Source organism: Nothobranchius furzeri, chromosome 16, assembly GCF_043380555.1.
Source record: "Nothobranchius furzeri strain GRZ-AD chromosome 16, NfurGRZ-RIMD1, whole genome shotgun sequence".
NCBI classification, from domain to species: domain Eukaryota; kingdom Metazoa; phylum Chordata; class Actinopteri; order Cyprinodontiformes; family Nothobranchiidae; genus Nothobranchius; species Nothobranchius furzeri.
The window spans coordinates 28,121,107-28,139,441 of NC_091756.1; the positions used below are offsets into that span (position 1 = coordinate 28,121,107).

At 44.6% G+C, this 18,335-nt stretch overlaps 1 protein-coding gene across 3 annotated transcripts; it reads right to left on the reverse strand.

The window, feature by feature from the left end:
• Nucleotides 1-475: 475 nt before the first annotated feature.
• Nucleotides 476-18,129, reverse strand: vps35l (VPS35 endosomal protein sorting factor like). 3 transcript variants are annotated; one of them, XM_015963635.2, is made up of 30 exons: nucleotides 18,026-18,129; nucleotides 17,320-17,419; nucleotides 17,046-17,228; nucleotides 16,829-16,948; nucleotides 10,318-10,342; nucleotides 10,110-10,189; nucleotides 9,893-10,021; nucleotides 9,744-9,828; nucleotides 9,614-9,670; nucleotides 9,418-9,514; nucleotides 7,200-7,247; nucleotides 7,037-7,130; nucleotides 6,758-6,958; nucleotides 6,617-6,663; nucleotides 6,124-6,235; nucleotides 5,878-5,994; nucleotides 5,755-5,808; nucleotides 5,595-5,675; nucleotides 5,452-5,514; nucleotides 5,282-5,367; nucleotides 5,120-5,200; nucleotides 4,924-4,987; nucleotides 3,308-3,406; nucleotides 3,165-3,242; nucleotides 2,974-3,088; nucleotides 2,753-2,892; nucleotides 2,469-2,634; nucleotides 2,227-2,345; nucleotides 1,990-2,136; nucleotides 476-643 (listed from the first exon to the last, which is right to left on the reverse strand). In XM_015963635.2, the coding sequence occupies exons 1-30, from the start codon at nucleotides 18,040-18,042 to the stop codon at nucleotides 545-547; spliced, it is 2,904 nt and encodes a 967-aa protein (XP_015819121.1). In that variant the 5' UTR covers nucleotides 18,043-18,129; the 3' UTR covers nucleotides 476-544. The 3 variants fall into 3 exon arrangements, with proteins under 3 accessions (XP_015819121.1, XP_015819120.1, XP_054605020.1); XM_015963634.2 differs by having other exon boundaries at nucleotides 1,990-2,139; XM_054749045.2 differs by lacking the exons at nucleotides 16,829-16,948; nucleotides 17,046-17,228; nucleotides 17,320-17,419; nucleotides 18,026-18,129 and adding an exon at nucleotides 11,600-11,826 and having other exon boundaries at nucleotides 1,990-2,139.
• Between the last annotated feature and the right edge of the window lie 206 nt (nucleotides 18,130-18,335).

Genomic DNA, 18,335 nt, shown 5'->3' on the forward strand with positions numbered 1-18,335 from the left:
CTGAGGCCTTTCCACGGACCACTCTATGGTCACGTGGGTCTGAGGCTGTGGTCACGTGGGTCTGATGCTCATTAATTATACAGAATTTTAGGCTTTCAATACACTTAAACAGAAGAGTGAGAAAAAAATTCACCCCCCCTCAGAGTTGTCATGAGTGTAAACTAGATAATTTAGACAAAAAACATGTTCTGGTACCAGGCTGTAAACATGTTTATTTCTGCTGTGAAATAGGTATTTTTAACATGGGAGTCAATGAGGATTTGCTCGCTTCTGACACCAGCCCCCAGCGGATGAGGGTGGAACTGCAATTTCTGGTACTTCCGGGTTGGGACCAATTTTAGAGCTGCATTGTTGGGGCTTGGTTGTAATGCACCTTGGAGGGTGGTGGTGCCATGTCAAACACAGGCCATTTACAAAAGCTGGAATGAATGGAATCACCTCCTAGAAGGTGAAGAACGTTCCGTTTAGAGACACATTTAATCTTGTATGTTTTTATTTACATCAGTCTGACTGCTGGAAGTATTTTTGAACATTTAGCTGAAGTTCAGGTGCGGGACTGCAGCGTGAGCCGTTGGACCGTGTCTGAGAGGTGAGCCAAGTCGGGCTGCCGAGCCTGAAGTTTCATGCTCTCCAGAGTCCGAACCTGGTAAAGACGACACAAGTCGGGGTGAATTTACAGCGCTGTGGAAGAGGATTTGCCCCCTCACACATTTTTGTTTGGAATCACAAATATTTCAGATCAGCAAACACATTTAATATCAGCCAAAGGGAACCTGAGTAAATACAACATGTGTTTTTCAAATGATTTTCTTTATTATTAAGTGATAAAAGCTACATAACCAACCAGGTACCATGTGAGAAACTAATTACCCCTCTCTCTATAAAATCCCACGTTTTAACCAGATTACCAGTCAGGTTTATTTAAAGAGCACTTTCCACACACATGATGCATTTTGTGGTATTTACAATTTTGTACTTGTGTGTGGAAATGTTCCTAAATATAAGAACAGTTGGTGCAAAAGACAAGATACCAGCTGGACTTAAATGTGGAGTCGTTTACAAAATACCAAACTCTGCAATAAAACATACATAGGAGGCACCGGACGCCAACTCAACACACGAACAATAGAACACAGAAAGGAGTGCGAGAAAGAGGCAAGTCAAAAACACACAAGAGCAGCAAAAGAAGAAGCAGAAAGCACAATAAAGAGGTCAGCCGTAACAGATCACTGCACAAGAGAAAACCATATAATGGACTGGGACAACACAAGGATCATAAACACCGAACAACAGAAATACAAAAGATGGATAAAAGAAGCTATCGAGATAAGGAGACGTGGATGTGGGACCATGAACAGAGACGATGGAGTTTACACGCTGGACCACGCATGGGACTGCATCGTCGGAGAGGGGAGAGCGGGCAGCAGAGGGCGACAACGTCCTCTGCTGCCCGCGGATAAACGGAGTAGGAAGTGACGCCACCATCAGCGTCAGCTCTGAGGATGTTTAGCAGTCGGCAAACGAAACGTTAGCAAGGTAAAGAGAAACCTTTCCTGTGTTTAAAAAAGAACAGAAATGGAATTTGACAGAACAGACACGAGCACCTGGGTACGCACAGGTGGGATTTATCATCACTCGATTGCACAGGAACATGCGTAAGTGTGTCCAACCATGTTTCATACATCAGGATTTTGATGGTTCGTGCACTTTTGCTTTTCCTAAGCAGGGATTAGTTAAGGATTTTACATTTTATAAATGAAGCTCCAGGACAACTTGCTGTAATTCTGCACTCTAGCAGAACATCCTGAAGGAGAATGTCTGACCTTTGACCTTACACAGGTCGTTCATGCTAGAAAACCCTCCGATGTGGCTGAATTAGGACTGAAAACTGAATGTTATGCATATTAAACTGTGTTTGTTGATCTGAAACATTTGAACTGGGAGGCGTAAAACACCAACGATGACCTGATCCTGTCAATCTGAACTCACAGAGACTCTGGTCTCACAGTGTCCATGTTTGTGGCTGAGGTTCCACAGGTTGATGGCCAGCTGGTTCAGCTTGATGTTCCTCAGATCTCCGTGAGCCAACAGGACTCCGAACAAGGAGAAGGCCAGGGTGCTCTGACGGCGAGCGTTCTGCTGCAAGAGAACAGATGAGTGAAACTGCAGATCCGAGCAGCACAAACACCAAAACAGAACCGTTCTGGTCTCGGGAAGTGGTCTGACCTCATCCCGAGCGAGGGCCTTCAGATGGTCCAAGATCTGTCCGATCAGAGTCTCACACAGCTTGTTGATCTCTGACAGAAACTTCGGGTCGCCTCCGTACAGAGTCTCATTGGAGTCCACTACAGGAACAAGTTACATCCTGATTACTAAATTCTTTGGGCTGCAGTTGGTTAGACTGTGGTTACATGAATAAGAAGTGTGTGTGTGTGTGTGTGTGTGTGTGTGTGTGTGTGTGTGGTTACTTTTGGGGATGGAATAGAGATAAGTCTCCTGGCTCATGGCAGCCAGCAGTGGCAGAGCGCTGACATAAACCCGCACTTTCCCGTCGCTGTTGTCTTCCCAGGTGTAATCCTGGACCATGTTGAGCAGTCCGCGGACCAAGTAGAGCACCCCGTGCTCTGGATGGTCCTGGAAACGTGACAAAGGACTCATCAGACAAGACAGGACCCATTGCGTCTCTCATAATCCCAACTGGGTCAGAAATAACTAGAAACAGAGGTTTCCTTCTGAGGATGATGAGTGTTACCGGCACAACTAGCAGCGTGGCCAAGAAGTTGTTGATGAAATCTAGCAGGAAGCTCTCAGAAGAGCGAAACTTCCCTTCAACGCTGATGGAACGAGGAACCTCTGGGAGAACACCAACTGCTGTCTTCAGGAAAGCATCAGCTGGAGATAAGAGGTTTTTAGAGGAAGCAGTGCACAGATGTGGGAGTGCGTGGAGATGGAAGGTAGAAATCAGGTGCTTACCCTGAGAGAGACACTGATTGGCCAACGCAACCTGACCCGACAGCAGATAGAGGTTAAGACGACTGAAGATGCTGCTGAGAGACGGGATGGTGATGAAGCTATAGGCAGCACACGCCTGGCAGACGAGACAGACACAAACCCATTACATAACGGACGTCCTGGTGTGACCAGAGGACGTGTGTCGAACTCACTCTGACAAAGGCAGCGGTCTTACGAGAGTGATTCCCTCTCATCACTCTCCTGGTCTCCATGGCCAGCTGGTTCACCGTCTGGACAACAAGGTTACAGTAAACATGGAGCTTCTGGAGAAACAACCTTCCAGACTTGCACTGACATGGATGAGCTGCACCAGAACAGGTTCCAGGTTACAGAACGTGGCTCTGGCCTCCACACAGAAGCTCAGCTGCTGCTCAAAGTCCCGACCGAAGGAAACCTGAGAGGAAACAAAGCTCAGGAGTTTATCCCGACGTTCATGAACTAAGTTTCTTCCATTCATTTACTTTCTGCCTTTGATCCTCCCCTCGTGTTGCAAAGGTAACCTCCAGACCAGATCCCATGGAGTCCCCAGGACATAGGGGACATTTAACCTCAGCAAGTTCTAGGTCTAGCTTCGGCTCTTCCAAGCAACCAGAAGGAGGCATCCTAATCAGAAGCCTGAACCTCCTCAGCTGACTGCTGTCATCAAGAAGGAGCCGCGGCTCTACTTATAGCTCTAACCAAGCTCAGCCCCGTACGGAGGAAACTCGCTTTAGCTGCTCGTTTCTAGGAAGTTCTTCACCTCTGGGAACCAAAACAAACCCCACATCTGGTCCATCACTCATGAACAACAGCACAAGATAGTTCTAACAAACATTTAATTACACTCAACCAATTTAGTGGTTAAATCAAACAAAAAGATAATGCTTCTATTCAAATCGACCAGGTAGCTGGACAGGTAATGGAGAAAAAGGCTGTGTGTGGAAACAAAACACGAGCTTTAAAGGTGTGGGACACTCATTTAATCAGTGGTCTCTAGTAGAAATTAATTCCTTATTCCTTGTGAGTTGGGGGGGGGGGGGATGCGCCCATTTCAGGAAACATCAGAGGAGAGCTTAACATGGGAGGATTTGGAGTCTTATTTCCTGATATTTGGACATCTCTCTTCTGATTGGCTAACAGCAACATGACTCAAGCACTGACTCTGTTTGCTCTGCATCATTGATGTTTTATCTCCACAAATACCACAGGCCGGGAGGAGTTCTGCTGTGTGGTGGAGTTGCTAATGCGAATGGTTAGCTTCTGCTAATCGAGACATTCTCTGCTGTTTCCAACAACAGCCTTTCCCGTCGTGAGTCAAGATGCGTTAGTCCATGAATGTTAGGTGAAAGTGTGACGTAGATCCGTCAGGATTTTCTAATCCTAGAGTTTCACCGGCTATTTTCTATCAGAAGCTAATGCAGGAGATAGGTGTAGGAGACTATTTTCATGTTCAGCCTGTTGGAAAAACTCAAGAGAAATCAGAAACAAGAAATGAAAAATGACCAAGAGGGCAGAGGCACTAACACACACACACACACACACACACACACACACACACACACACACAAGGACATAGTGACATCATAATGTACCAGCTAACTCTTAGCCAATAGCGATGGCAGATTTGAATTAAAATGCAGTGCAGTCACAACACTGACAGTTTTAGGCAGAATATTACATTTTTAACTAAGATGCACTAAAGTGCCACATTATTGACTCAACGTGTCTGCAGCACGATTACACACTCATTTATATGGTTTATCAGCAAAAAAAAACAAGTTGATTCGGGGGTGACTTGCTCTTGAAGCTTATTACATATTACTGCAGGAAGCAGCAACTTAACGTGGACGTTGTATGGACTTCAGTAGATTGAGTACGTGCTGATTTTTACTTGCTCAGTTCAAGGAAAGTAATAAAATTATGAGGTCTCACCATGCGGATGAAGCCGATGATCAGCAGGGACAAAGATCGCTTCTCATCCTCAAGAGTCAGAGCGCTGCAGTACAGAAAAACCCAAATCTGACCAAAAGTGGATTTTTAAAGACCAGCTACAAGGTGCCATTAACAGTTCAAGTAACAAAAATTCAACAATGAAAAGCAAAGAGGACATTTGCAACTCCAAGTGTACTTGACAGAGTCGTGCATGGTTTTGCAGATGTGCAGCATGGCGTTGAGGATGACAGGATCTCTGGTGACCTCCACCTGATGTCTGCAGGGAACAAAACAAGCCAGTTGAGAAGGAGAAACTTAGCAAATCAAACTAAAAACTCTTTCAGCAAGCGTGTCGTACTTGATGAAGACCTCCATGATGGATTTGCAGACCTCCACTCTGACGCTGTCCTTCTGGAACATGTCCAGGAAAGGCAGGAAGCGCTCCTGAGGAACAGGGAAGTGAAAACTTTGTTACAGAAGCACAATAAAGGGAAAGGCTCTGTTTTTTGTGTTTTCTCAGCTGCTCACCATAGAGAAGAGGACTGAGAAGTCATGGAAGTAGGTGAGGATCTTCCTGATGACTAGCAGCAGCTGAAGACAGATAAACAACACGGTCGATGCAGAGAAGAGACAAAGGGGAGGAGCGAGAGCCAGAGATTCATCCTGCCAACCTGGGGGTAGGCGTCCTCGAACGCCCGGTCTGGAGTCAAGTGTTTGATGATGTCAGCCAGAACAGTGTTCACCTCACGTTTCTGCATGAGAGACACAATAGTTTAAAAGTTGGGCATTTTTAAATCCATTTGATTCCAATAAAAAGTGTGTTTAACTCACAGAAAAGTGTCGGCAGGTGAACTCCACCCAGATCTCTGCACAGCTGATGTAATCCTACCAACAGCCACAGAAATGCATGAGTAAAATCCTGAAACACCCGACTGGAAACTCAGTTTAACAAACCTGAGGGCTGCGGACTTTAGTGATGACCTTCCATGCTTCGTTCAGGATGGTCAGCCTCTCGGACTCGGGAGGGTCTGCACAGGCCAGACTGCGACCCAGAGATCCAAACAGAAGGTGCTGCAGGGAAAAACAACTCAAATAAATAAGAAATTATAAATGAAAACATCATTTTTCCGACCTCCATACAGTTTGCAACACCTCTAGGGGCAGAAGTAATAAAATGCACGTTCACTCGTGCCCTCTGACCTTTGGGAATCCGGACTCATCACAGTCTTTGATCATGCCGATGAAGTCGGTTGCTCTGGCTGCAACAAACTCTGGCCTGAACGCCCTCATGACTGAGTTCAGGAGCAAAGCGCTGGAAAGGATGCATTCAAGGACAACATACTGATGTGAGAATTTCACATACAGCTTAGATTAAAATGCAAACTGTAAATCTAACACGTCCGTAAATCACCAGAATATTTTACATTTTTGTCATTTGCTTATTGTTTTAAGGCTGGAAAAATAAAATAAAATAAAATAAATAAATAAATAAAAAAACACCTAATGCACCTAATCCTAAACATGGATTCTGCCCTCTGGTGGAAGATTTAAATATTTCACGTGGCAAGTGTACATTTTTGTTATTTAAAAATATTATTACACACACACACACACACACACACACACACACACACACACACACACACACACACACACACACACACACGTATGTTGTTTTAAATGAAACACTCACTTATTAGCCAGCGTTTTGCACCTCTCCATCATCTCTGTGAGAAGTGACTGAGGTGGAAACACAGGAATAGGGTCAGATTACCATTACAGTGTTATTAGAGCTGATATTTGCTGTAACAGCTGTCTCAGACTGAGGGCGGACCTCTGGAGCTCTGTAGGCGATGCACTGCAGGATCCAGTTGATGGCGGGCGAGTAGAGAGTCAGGTACTCTGGCGCCTCCACCCTCTGCACCACCAGCTGCTTCTGGATACTTTCTCCACTGATCTGTCGGAAGGTGGCGAGCAGGTCGAATATGTTTTGGTTCAAGCACTCTTTCAGATGGGGGGCCACCTCCATGCCCACCTAGATTTCAAAATAAGAGTCAGCTATAGCCTGAAGACGGGAGAAAAGTCCGAAGGGAAGAACAAAAAGAAAACTAACCCTACAGAGATACGCTCTGGCATAAGCAGCTACGAGTGGATCTCCTATCCCTCTGATCGTAGATGTCAGCCGAGGGAGTGTCTCCTGAATGCCTCTGAGAGGAAAACAATAATCATCTTGTGTTCTCAAATGCAGTCAAAGCAAAGCTGAGTGAATAACTTACAGTTTGTTGAGGAAACGGTTGCACTTAAGGATAGCAGTTTCAACATATCTGAGTCCAGATGTTAAAGAAACTCTTTTAGATTCATAACAAAACATCGGTACAGCTGATCAAGTGGTTGTTGTTTTTTAAATAAGAGATTGGTGAAAAAAATCATCAGTTTACTGATAGAAAACTTCATTTATGAACACAAATGAATTACATATAACAATGTAAAACATTTCTATTCGACATTTTTAACTCCTCGAGTCCCCAGGACACGCTGAAGGGACTACGTTTCTAGGCTGACCTGGGTAGCGATTCATCACTAGGAAACATGCTGGAAGCAGACTGCAGCGCCAGGTATGTCAGCTCCATTTTTTTCTAAGTCGTCCCGCCATTCTGAAGTTGCAAGTGGAATATTCTGACCACACGGGACGATAGGAGTTGGGTGGCCTTTCATTAACCTTGTAAATGGTCATTTTAGCACATACAGGCTCAAGAAAATGATTCAAAAATATGTAAAAGTTGCATGTTACAGCTTTAAACGGATGTCCCCGCGACCCAACCGTGGGTAAGCGGATGGATGGATGAAGCAACACTCAAAAGTGTAAATTCAGTTTTACCTTTGCTGGTTTATGTTTGTAATAGTCTGTGTTATAGTTAAAAATCCACTTTTTGACCTGCTGGAGAGTGTTTACAAGTCTCTGATGCTACATTACATCATTTTTCAGTTCTTCATAATAAAAAAAAACTCCAGAGATGTACTCAGCCGCTCGAAAACGAACAAAAAAGGTGAGCTAAAAAAAAATAAAAAAGAACGGTGAACTGTGCTCTGGGTGAACATCCTGAGCTGAGCTGAGCTTCTACCCAGTTTCTGTCGCAAACCTCTGACATCCATGGCTCTCCTATTTTTGGTGTTGGAGGCGGATCCAGCGTGCATGCACCCGTTATGATGTAGTTCTATGGCCCAGTCCCAATACTCATCTCAAAACACTTCCACACACACGGCCTTCAATTACGCAATCCCGGCCAGGGCTGCGAGTGCGTAGGGTGTCCAGATTCTCAAGGGTATAATTATCCACAATCCATTGCTGCGGGAGAAAGGGCTCAAGTACCATTTCTGAAAATATGTATTTTCAAATGAAAGTAGTTCATTTTAGGACCATCTGAATGTTTTAGACCAAGCAGCAATTCATGTAAATTTATTTCAAACAATTGTTTGGTTGTTTGTTTGAAAGTGAAAGTGACAATGTGTAGTTTTTACCATTAATCTCTGGAAATATCCATTGAAATGTAAATGAATTAAAAGATGCCCAGTTGTTGAAAAATATTGGTGGTTTCATAACATACAACTATAATAATCAGGTCTAAAATACACGGGAGAGGGTCAAAGTCTCTGGGCGACGCCATATTGGATGCCATGTTTCCTTCTACGGAAGCCCGTGAGGACATAATGCATGTACTGATTTGTAACAAATGGTTACACAACTTTCAGCATTAATAAACGTTCTTTTACACATTTACCTCTTCACTCGTTGTAAGTGATGAAAGAGATCTGATGTTCTTGTTATTTGCTGGAGATTGCGCTCCCAGGGTTTTTTGACCCTAATGGCCATCCGTTGGTAAGGTCTTACTCGAACACAAAAATAATGCTTGCTTGCAATGATTGAGGTATCTACTGCCCCCTATCACCAGGGAAACTACACACCGTCACATGGTTGGCTTTTAAAAAAGTAGCACAACGATCAGCATCCCGGCATGCGTTGTGATCGATAACGCAATGCTCCCTGTCTTGATTGGGCAATTATTTGCACACTCAAAGCCTTCCTTTGCACTTCCTCACTCCTGACAAGTACACTTCACAGAAGACCGTAGGACGCAGTTCGAGTATTGGAATTGTTAAAAATTGCTGCGCCCAAAAGAAACAGGAAATAGGTCATATGACTATTCGGTCGTGGTAAAAGTGTGAGAGAACATTTTAAACTACACTTAAATGCTGATGATATAAATTTTCGTGTTTTTTTTATTTATTTATATTTTGTGATTACTATCTTCCTGCCGTCAGGCTGCAGATTTGGCTTAAATACCTCTGATCCTCTCTAGAGGGCATCTTCTCTTGTCTGATGGACAATCAAAAGCTCACTGGATGGTTTTAACAGTGAAATCATTTTAAAATGGGTCATTTTCCTCCAGCAACCATTAAAACCAGTAAATGAGAGCAGCAGGTGCTGACGGATACAGTCTGGGCAGCAGCTCTCTGATGGAGGCGATCTTGAAGAACCAGTTGAGGCATGTCTCCTTGGCCGTGTCGTTCACGTCTTCCACCGTAAAGGAGTCTGAGACGAGACAACCACGGTCAAACTGGAGACTGGCTCAACCCAGAAGCTGCTGAGAAACTAAAGACCTACAGATACTGATGAGCTAGGCATCCTCACCTGGAAGAGGTCTTGGATCTGAGCACATGGTCCAGATTCTGTCAAACACAAGGCGACCTACAAATGAGAAAGAACGCCATCAGAACTTTTCCTCTTACAGCGAACGAAACAAGGGAGAAAAAACACACACCAAAGGTGTCGAGGATGTCAGTGATGAGGACGAACTTGCTGGGGTAGAACTGGATCACGGCGGTGTCTGACAGAAGCTTGGAGCACTGGAACACAGAACCCAAATCACTCACTAAAGAAAGAACCAGGATGAGCGTTTTTAGAGCGTACCTGGATAACGATCTTCAGGGCTTTGACTTTCTGATCAGAGGCCCAGGCCTCCTTCAGGGACTGGTTCAGCTCCTCGATCCGGTTGGCGTAGTCCTGCTGGGAGAGGTTCAGCAGCTCTCTCTGGGAGCCCTGAACACACAAACAACCAGGTCTCCTACTTTAGAGAAGTTTCTTTCTATTCTTCAAATGAGAAAACCTCCCATGGAAACCAACGGACCTCCTCCAGGTCATCCAGCTCCTCCAGCCGATTGCGCACTTTCTCAGAAACAGCTGATGATCCTGGATTTGGAGCTTTTCCTGCAAATGATAAACAGCCTTCAGACAAAATATGAAATTAATTGTGGCAAAAACTTTAAAAGCTAATCAACAAACAGACAAAAGCCTGTTAAGATCTAGGATGGGTTTAAACAGAAAACAGACCTTACCTTTATCAGAACCCATGAAAAGATTCTGGAAGGAAAAACACATTGTTGGTATTTATTTTCCAAACCACAGCAGCATGTAGGGTAAAATCTACTTTTTGGAGCTTTTTTAACATAATATTGTTGTTTCCTCATGAGAAATACCCCAAACCCATTTTTGGCTGCATTTCTCATTTATTTCTCATAAACAACAAAGATGGTGTCTGAAGCGGAGTTCGCTGCAGCTCTTTTCTTTGTTCTAAATGACTTGAACACCATCCATCCATTTTCATCCACTTATCCGGAGTCGTGTCGCGGGGGCAGTAGCCTAAGTCGAGAGGCCCAGACTTCCCTCTCCCCAGCCACTTGGGCCAGCTCCTCCGGGGGAATCCCAAGGCGTTCCCTGGCCAGGTGAGAGACATAGTCCCTCCACCGTGTCCTGGGTCTACCTTTAGGTCTCCTCCCGGTTGGACGTGCCCAGAAAACCTCACCAGGGAGGCGTCCAGGAGGCATCCTGACCAGATGCCTGAGTCATCTCAACTGGCTCCTCTCAATGTGGAGGAGCAGCGGGTCTACTCCGAGTCCCTCCCGAATGACCGAGCTTCTCACCCTGTCTCTAAGGGAGAGCTCAGCCACTCTGCGGAGTAGGGATGGGTACCTTTGACATTTGAATCGATTCGGTACCAATTCCCGGTACCTAGGAATCGATACCGGTACTTAACGGTACCAATTTTCGATACTTTTGAGTGTTTATTATTTTAATTCTCTTTTATAATTAAATATATATTTTTCTCAATATATAACAATATTTGATAAATATCACGATAAATAACATTCAACTGTTTTTATTTTAACATCGTCCTTGTAGTTTTATAAGCTGATAATTAAACTGAAGCAAACATCTTTACTGTGAACTAAATTTACTGTGCATCTTCATTCCTTTTGCAGTCTTTTTTCATTTGATTTTTCCTACTGGGAAGTTAGAATTTCCGAGGAGAAAGCGAAGGCATAATTAGCTGATAACAACGGTGGCAATGGAAGCTAAGATATCAAGCTAACGTTATCTTAAACAGTTTATTTAACTGTTGGAGCAGATTAAAATGATGGTGCCTCACACTTAGATCGTTGTCACTGGTTTCATCTTCACCCAATCACCCGTCGCTTTTAGTAAAGTGAAGCCAAACTTTAGAGCGCGTTCATGTTCCAGTCGGAAAATCGGAGTTCCGAGGAGAAAGCGAACGCACCATTAACGAAACGGAAGCTAACATATCAAGCTAACATTATCTTAAACATTTTATTTACCTACCGGAGCAGACGAGGATGTCTCACTTAGATCGTTGTCGCTGGTTTCATCATCACCCAGTTACTAGGGCTGTAGCGAAGCCTCGACGAAGTCGATGACTCGATTCTAAAAATTTGTCGACGTCAGATCCGGAAGTCGACGCACCGCGCCCACTTGTTGCATCCCCAGGAGTTTGTAAATAGAGGAAGAATCTGCCTGTTTTTCCTCTAGTTCGCCCTCTTCTCCGCCTTCACTAACATCTCCGCCAAATACCGAAGACCCGGAACAACGTCCGTCCACTACTAGATTATTTTCCTGTTTTGCCCCTTCGTCTCCCGGCAACGGGCAACAACTTCCGGGGTCAGATGCGCTGCTTCGTGTCTATCGCAGATGTAGAAAATCACCGGGAGCGCTTCTCTCTTCATTAAGGAGCTTCTTTCAGACATGAGGAGAGCTGTTTTGGTGGTAGCAGTCTCTCCTCCGTGCTGGTCTGTTTGCTGCTGGGTGTTTTTGGTTTATTTAAACTTGGTAACTTTAACTTAATGTTGGTAAAGCTACTGTTAGCATCTTCGCTAACAGCTTCTTGCGTTGGGATAAGCTGTTACGTTTTGGTTTAGAGTTCATCTTTTTTGTGGTGCAGATCTCCCTTTTATTACATTTAGAGTGTTGTGGGTTTTTGGTTTAGTGTAAAATATCACCCGAGTTTGGTTTAACCCGTAAGACCACTCGCCTCACGCACATAAGTGACCAAAACAAAGCAGCATGGAGACACTCCATCTTCTACCACCTCTCAGGCAGCAGCCTGCACTCCCAAGTTCTACACGTCACCAGAACATAATCAACCAACACAATAAAAGCAGTGTTATACAAAATGGAAGGCCTGTAGTGTTTATTCTCTTACAGTAAGAATTTATCCATTTTTTTGAGGAATTTATTTGAGATTTTCTGGTTTTTGTTAATTGTGCAATAGAAAAATAATCATTAGATTAATTTTCTAAATAGTCATTAGAATAGTCGACTATTCGATAAAATAATCGTCAGAATAATCATTTTAAAAATAATCGTTTACCCCCAGCCCTACCAGTTACCCATCACAATTAGTGAAGTGGACCCAAGCTTTAGCGTGCGTTCTTTCTACCATGCTGCTCTGTTTACAACTGGTTCGCAGCGAGCGATGACATAACACTCTTGCGCATGCGCAGCTGTCTTGGCAAGTTCTCGTTATGAAGGACGGGTACCGAAACGAGGCACCGTTTGAAATGACGTGAATCGGTGCTCGGTCGGTACTATGGAATTCGGTCGGTACCTTAAAAAGTACCGAATTCGGTACCCATCCCTACTGCGGAGAAAACTCATTTCGGCCGCTTGTATCCGCGATCTCGTTCTTTCGGTCACTACCCAAAGCTCATGACCATAGGTGAGGGTAGGAACGTAGATCGACAGGTAAATCGAGAGCTTTGCCTTCTGGCTCAGCTCTCTCTTCACCACGACAGACCGGTACAACGCCCGCTTCACTGCAGATGCAGCACCAATCCACCTATCGATCTCATGCTCCAGTTTTCCCTCACTCGTGAACAAGACCCCGAGATACATAAACTCCTCCACTTGGGGCAGGACCTCATCCCTGACCCGGAGACGGCATTCTACCCTTTTCTGATTTAATGCCATGGTCTCAGATTTAGAGGAGCTGATTCTCATCCCAGCTGCTTCACACTCGGCTGTGAACCGCTCCAGCGAAAGTTGAAGATCACGTTCTGATGACGCCAACAGGACCAAATCATCTACAAAAAGCAGAGACCTGATCCTCAGGCCACCAAAACGGATGCCCTCCACACCTTGGCTGCACCTAGAAATCCTGTCCATAAAGGTTATGAACAGAATCGGTGACAAAGAGCAGCCTTGGTGGAGTCCAACTCTCACTGGGAACGAACCCGACTTACTGCTGGCAATGCGGACCAAGCTCTGACACCGGTCAAACAGGGACCTAACAGCCCATATCAGAGGGCCTGGTACCCCATACTCCCAGAGTACCCCCCACAGGGCCCCCAGAGGGACGCGGTCAAACGCCTTCTCCCAATCCACAAAACACATGTAGAATGGCTGGGCAAATTCCCACGCACCCTCCAGGATCCCCCTAAGGGTATAGAGCTGGTCCAGTGTTCCACGGCCAGGACAATAACCACATTGCTCCTCCTGAATCTGAGGTTCAACAATCCGACAGACCCTCCTCTCCAGAACCCCTGAATAGACCTTACCAAGAAGGCTCAGGAGTGTGATACCCCTGTAGTTAGAACACACCCTGCGGTCCCCCTTTTTAAATAAGGGGACCACCACCCCGGTCTGCCAGTCCAACGGGACTGCCCCCGATGTCCACGAGATATTGCAGAGCCGCGTCAGCCAACTCAGCCCCACAACATCCAGAGCCTTAAGGAACTCCGGGCAGATCTCATCCGCCCCTGGAGCCTTGCCACAGAGGAGCTTTTTAACCACCTCAGTGACCTCAGCACCAGAGATTTGAGAGGCCAACCCAAAGTCCCCAGACTCTGCTTCCTAACTGGAAGACGTGTTGGTGGGATTGAGGAGGTCTTCGAAGTATTCTGCCCACCGATCCACAACGTCCTGAGTAGAGGTCAGCAGCACACGTCCCCACTATAGATAGTGTTGGTAGTGCACTGCTTTCCCCCCCTGAGGCGCCGGATGGTGGACCAGAATCTCCTCGAAGCTGTACAGAAGTCTTGCTCCATGGTCTCACTGAACTCCTCCCATGCCCGGGTTTTTGCCTTGGCGACCACCCAAGCCGCGTTCCGCTTGGACTGCCGGTACCCGTCAGCTGAGTCCCACAGGCCAAAAAGACCTGATAGGACTCTTTCTTCAGCTTGACAGCCTCCCTAACCGCCGGTGTCCACCAGCGGGTTCGGGGGTTGCCGCCACGACAGGCACCGACGATCCTGCGACCACAGCTCCGGTCGGCCGCCTCAACAATGGAGGCACGGAACAGGGTCCATTCAGACTCAGTGTCCCCCGCCTCCCTTGGAACATTTTGGAAGTTCTGTCGGAGGTGGGAATTGAAGCTACTTCTGACAGGAGACTGTGCCAGATGTTCCCAGCAGACCCTCGTGATACATTTGGGCCTGCCTGGTCTGACCGGCATCCTCCCCCACCATCTGAGCCAACTCACCACCAGGTAGTGGTCAGTTGACAGCTCCGCCCCTCTCGTCACCCGAGTGTCCAAGACATGCGGCCGCAGGTCAGATGAAACAACAACAAAGTCGATAATCAAGCTGCGGCCTAAGGTTTTTGCCCCCTTCCTGATTTCTTATTCTTTTGCATGTTTGTCACACAAAATGTTTCTGATCATCAAACACATTTAACCAATAGCCAAAGATAACACAAGTAAACACAAAATACAGTTTTGAAATGATGGTTTTTATTATTTAGGGAGAGAACAAAATCCAAACCTACATTGCCCTGTGTGAAAAAGTAATTGCCCCCTTGTTAAAAAATAACCCAACTGAGTTCAATTTCTGTAGCCACCCCCAAGCCTGATTACTGCCGCACCCGTGTCAATCAAGAAATCACTTAAATATGAGCTGCCTGACACAGAGAAGTAGACCAAAAGCACCTCAAAAGCTAGACATCATGCCAAGATCCAAAGAAATTCAAGAACAAATGAGAACAAAAGTAATTGAGATCCATCAGTCTGGTTATAAAACCATTTCTAAAGCTTTGAGACTCCAGCGAACCACAGTGAGAGCCATTATCCACAAATGGCAACAACATGGAACAATGGTGAACCTTCCCAGGAGTGGGCGGCTGACCAAAATTACCCCAAGAGCGCAGAGACAACTCATCCTAGAAGTCACAAAAGACCCCAGGACAACTTCTAAAGAACTGCAGGCCTCACTTGCCTCAATTAAGGTCAGTGTTCACGACTCCACCATAAGAAAGAGATTGGGCAAAAATAGCCTGCATGGCAGATTTCCTACACGCAAACCACTGAACATTAGGGCTCGTCTCAGTTTTGCTAAGAAACATCTCAATGATTGCCGAGACTTTTGGGAAAATACCTTGTGAACTGAGACAAAAGTTGAACTTTTTGGAAGGCAAATGTCCCGTTACATCTGGCGTAGAAGTAACTCAGCATTTCAGACAAAGATCATCATACCAACAGTAAAATATGGTGGTGGTAGTGTGATGGTCTGGGGTCGTTTTGCTGCTTCAGGAACTGGAAGGCTTGCTGTGATAGATGGAACCATAAATTCTACTGTCTACCAAAACATCCTGAAGGAGAATATCCGGCCATCTGTTGGTCAACTAAAGCTGAAGCCATCTTGGGTGCTGCAGCAGGACAATGACCCAAAACACACCAGCAAATCCAACTCTGAATGGCTGAAGAACAACAAAATGAAGACTTTGGAGTGGCCTAGTCAAAGTCCTGACCTGAATCCTATTAAGATGCTATGGCATGACCTTAAAAAGGCGGTTCATGCTAGAAAACCCTCAAATAAAGCTGAATTACAACAATTCTGCAAAGATGAGTGGGCCAAAATTCCTCCAGAGCGCTGTAAAAGACTCGTAGCAAGTTATCACCAACGCTTGATTGCAGTTGTTGCTGCTAAGGGAGGCCCAACCAGTTATTAGGTTCAGGGGACAATTACTTTTTCACACAGGGCAATGTAGGTTTGGATTTTGTTCTCTCCCTAAATAATAAAAACCATCATTTCAAAACTGCATTTTGTGTTTACTTGTGTTATCTTTGACTAACGGTTAAATGTGTTTGATGATCAGAAACATTTTGTGTGACAAACATGCAAAAGAATAAGAAATCAGGAAGGGGGCAAATAGCTTTTCACACCACTGTATCTTGATTATCTTAATTTACATTTATACTCTCGTGTGATAGTTTTCATGCAACTGCTGCTACCCTCTGTCCTTGAGCTGTTGCAAAAACGCAGTTTCCTCACTGAGGGATAAATAAAGGTATTCCTATTCTTATACTGTGCCTACCTTTGTTCTCAAAGGTTTAAAATAGAATAATCTGGTTCCTTTAAAACCAGTTAGATTTGTCTTTTGTTTTTTTTCTTACACGTTTGCATCAAAAATCTGGGAGAAAGTCATTTTAAGTGTCTGAATGTCAGGACACATTTTACTGTTATGGATCAGTTTAGGTATTCTCAACTGGGTTGATATGAAATAAAAGTCAAACTGCTTTGGGTGTGACGCTAAAAGCACTCAAATAAGAAGTGATCTTACTATGGAGAGTTTTTCAGTTGTGGTGAACCTGGCCAAGATTTCTCCTCTCTTTGATGACCAGGGTTCAAAATCTGGTCCCATGGTCTCCTCTTGCTTCTCTTTTCTCTTCCTCCCATGGTCCTGGAATCAAAGTGTTTTGTTTCACTCCCAGCTTAAATACATTTTTTTTTGCCTAGATCAACTTTTGCCTTCAAAACTAGCTGCAGAGTGAACTGACCCCTGTGAAGCTGCTGTGTGACATGGTTGAAGTCTCTGTAGCCGAAGCTGCAGCGAACAAGGACAGGGGATCGGTCCCATCCAGCATGGAGCTGAGGGGATCCGGAGGGGCTGATGAGGAGGATGACGAAGAGGATGACGTGCTGCCTTTGCGGGTTCCACGGCTGGTTTTTGTGTCTGTGACCTGGATGAAAAAAGGCAGAGTGAATCTGAAATTCAGTCTCAAGTTAACTGCTGCAACATGACCAGATTTATGGCTGTGCGTGTGTCGATACCATGATGGGCTTAAGGGGGTGATAGTCTCCGAATTCAACCGGCATCGCCTCAGGGCGACACATCTGCAGCTCTGCATCATAGTTACGACCACGGGAATACCTGAGATGGGAAAAAGAGTTGTTCATTCACAAACACACAAAAAAGCTGCTAAATTCCCATAAAAAATATATGAGCTGACATGAATTTGAATGGTTTTATTGCCATATGTGCAGGAAATCACAACATTAATTGCTGCAGTACTTGGTGCAAAAATAAAGAGGAAATGCTAACGGTCATTAGTTACTGTTTAACTGGGCCTAAAACATCTGAAAACTATAAAAAAACACACGTGCCAGTGTATTCAGACAACGTTTGCAGATACACGTAGAATAATCCAGGTTTTATTTTGAAATAATTTTCTGTTATTCAAGAAACCAAATTTCTTCACTTCTTCTTCTCCTTGTTTTAGCCTTTATGGCTGTGCTTTGGTAAAACCATGAATAACTTGACAATACCTGGATGCAAACGAACAATTAAATCATTTATTAGGATACTTGATTCAAAGACAAAGCTTTAGCAGCAAAAACACCCTTCAAGTTATCTTAGAAACCTGCCAAAACCATATTTCTTTGCCATAAAACGAGCGACACACGTATTTTAACTATATTTATCTTCTGAACATTCGTAGAATATTACCAAATTGCAAACACAGTAAGAATATCTTACCACTGCACTGCAGCCATTTTTTACATCACATGACACAGTTTGAACTTCCTGGTTAGCCTAATATTAGCTAGCTTGATGCTTTCTTGCTCTTAAACTGTCCGCGGTTAAATATTCTCTGTAACTTCAGTTAAGGTTATAATTAAATACATTTTTAGTTTAACTGATCGTTCACTACAATGAAAGTGGAAGTCGAGAAGTTTTTGTGTAACGTTTTTGTAGAAAAAAATACTTCATTTCCCATGATGCAACGTGCACCTTCGCTCTCAGCTACAAAAAGAAGAAGAGGTCCGACTCCAACTTGATATTTTGA

What these genes read in the sequence shown, in the direction of transcription:
- vps35l (XM_015963634.2), bottom strand. An exon ending in TTCTGGTGCAGCTCATCCAT is followed by an intron (nt 3,243 to 3,307) that starts GTCAGTGCAAGT and finishes CTTGTTGTCCAG; the next exon opens with ACGGTGAACCAGCTGGCCAT. An exon ending in TCTCTATTCCATCCCCAAAA is followed by an intron (nt 2,346 to 2,468) that starts GTAACCACACAC and finishes TTGTTCCTGTAG; the next exon opens with TGGACTCCAATGAGACTCTG.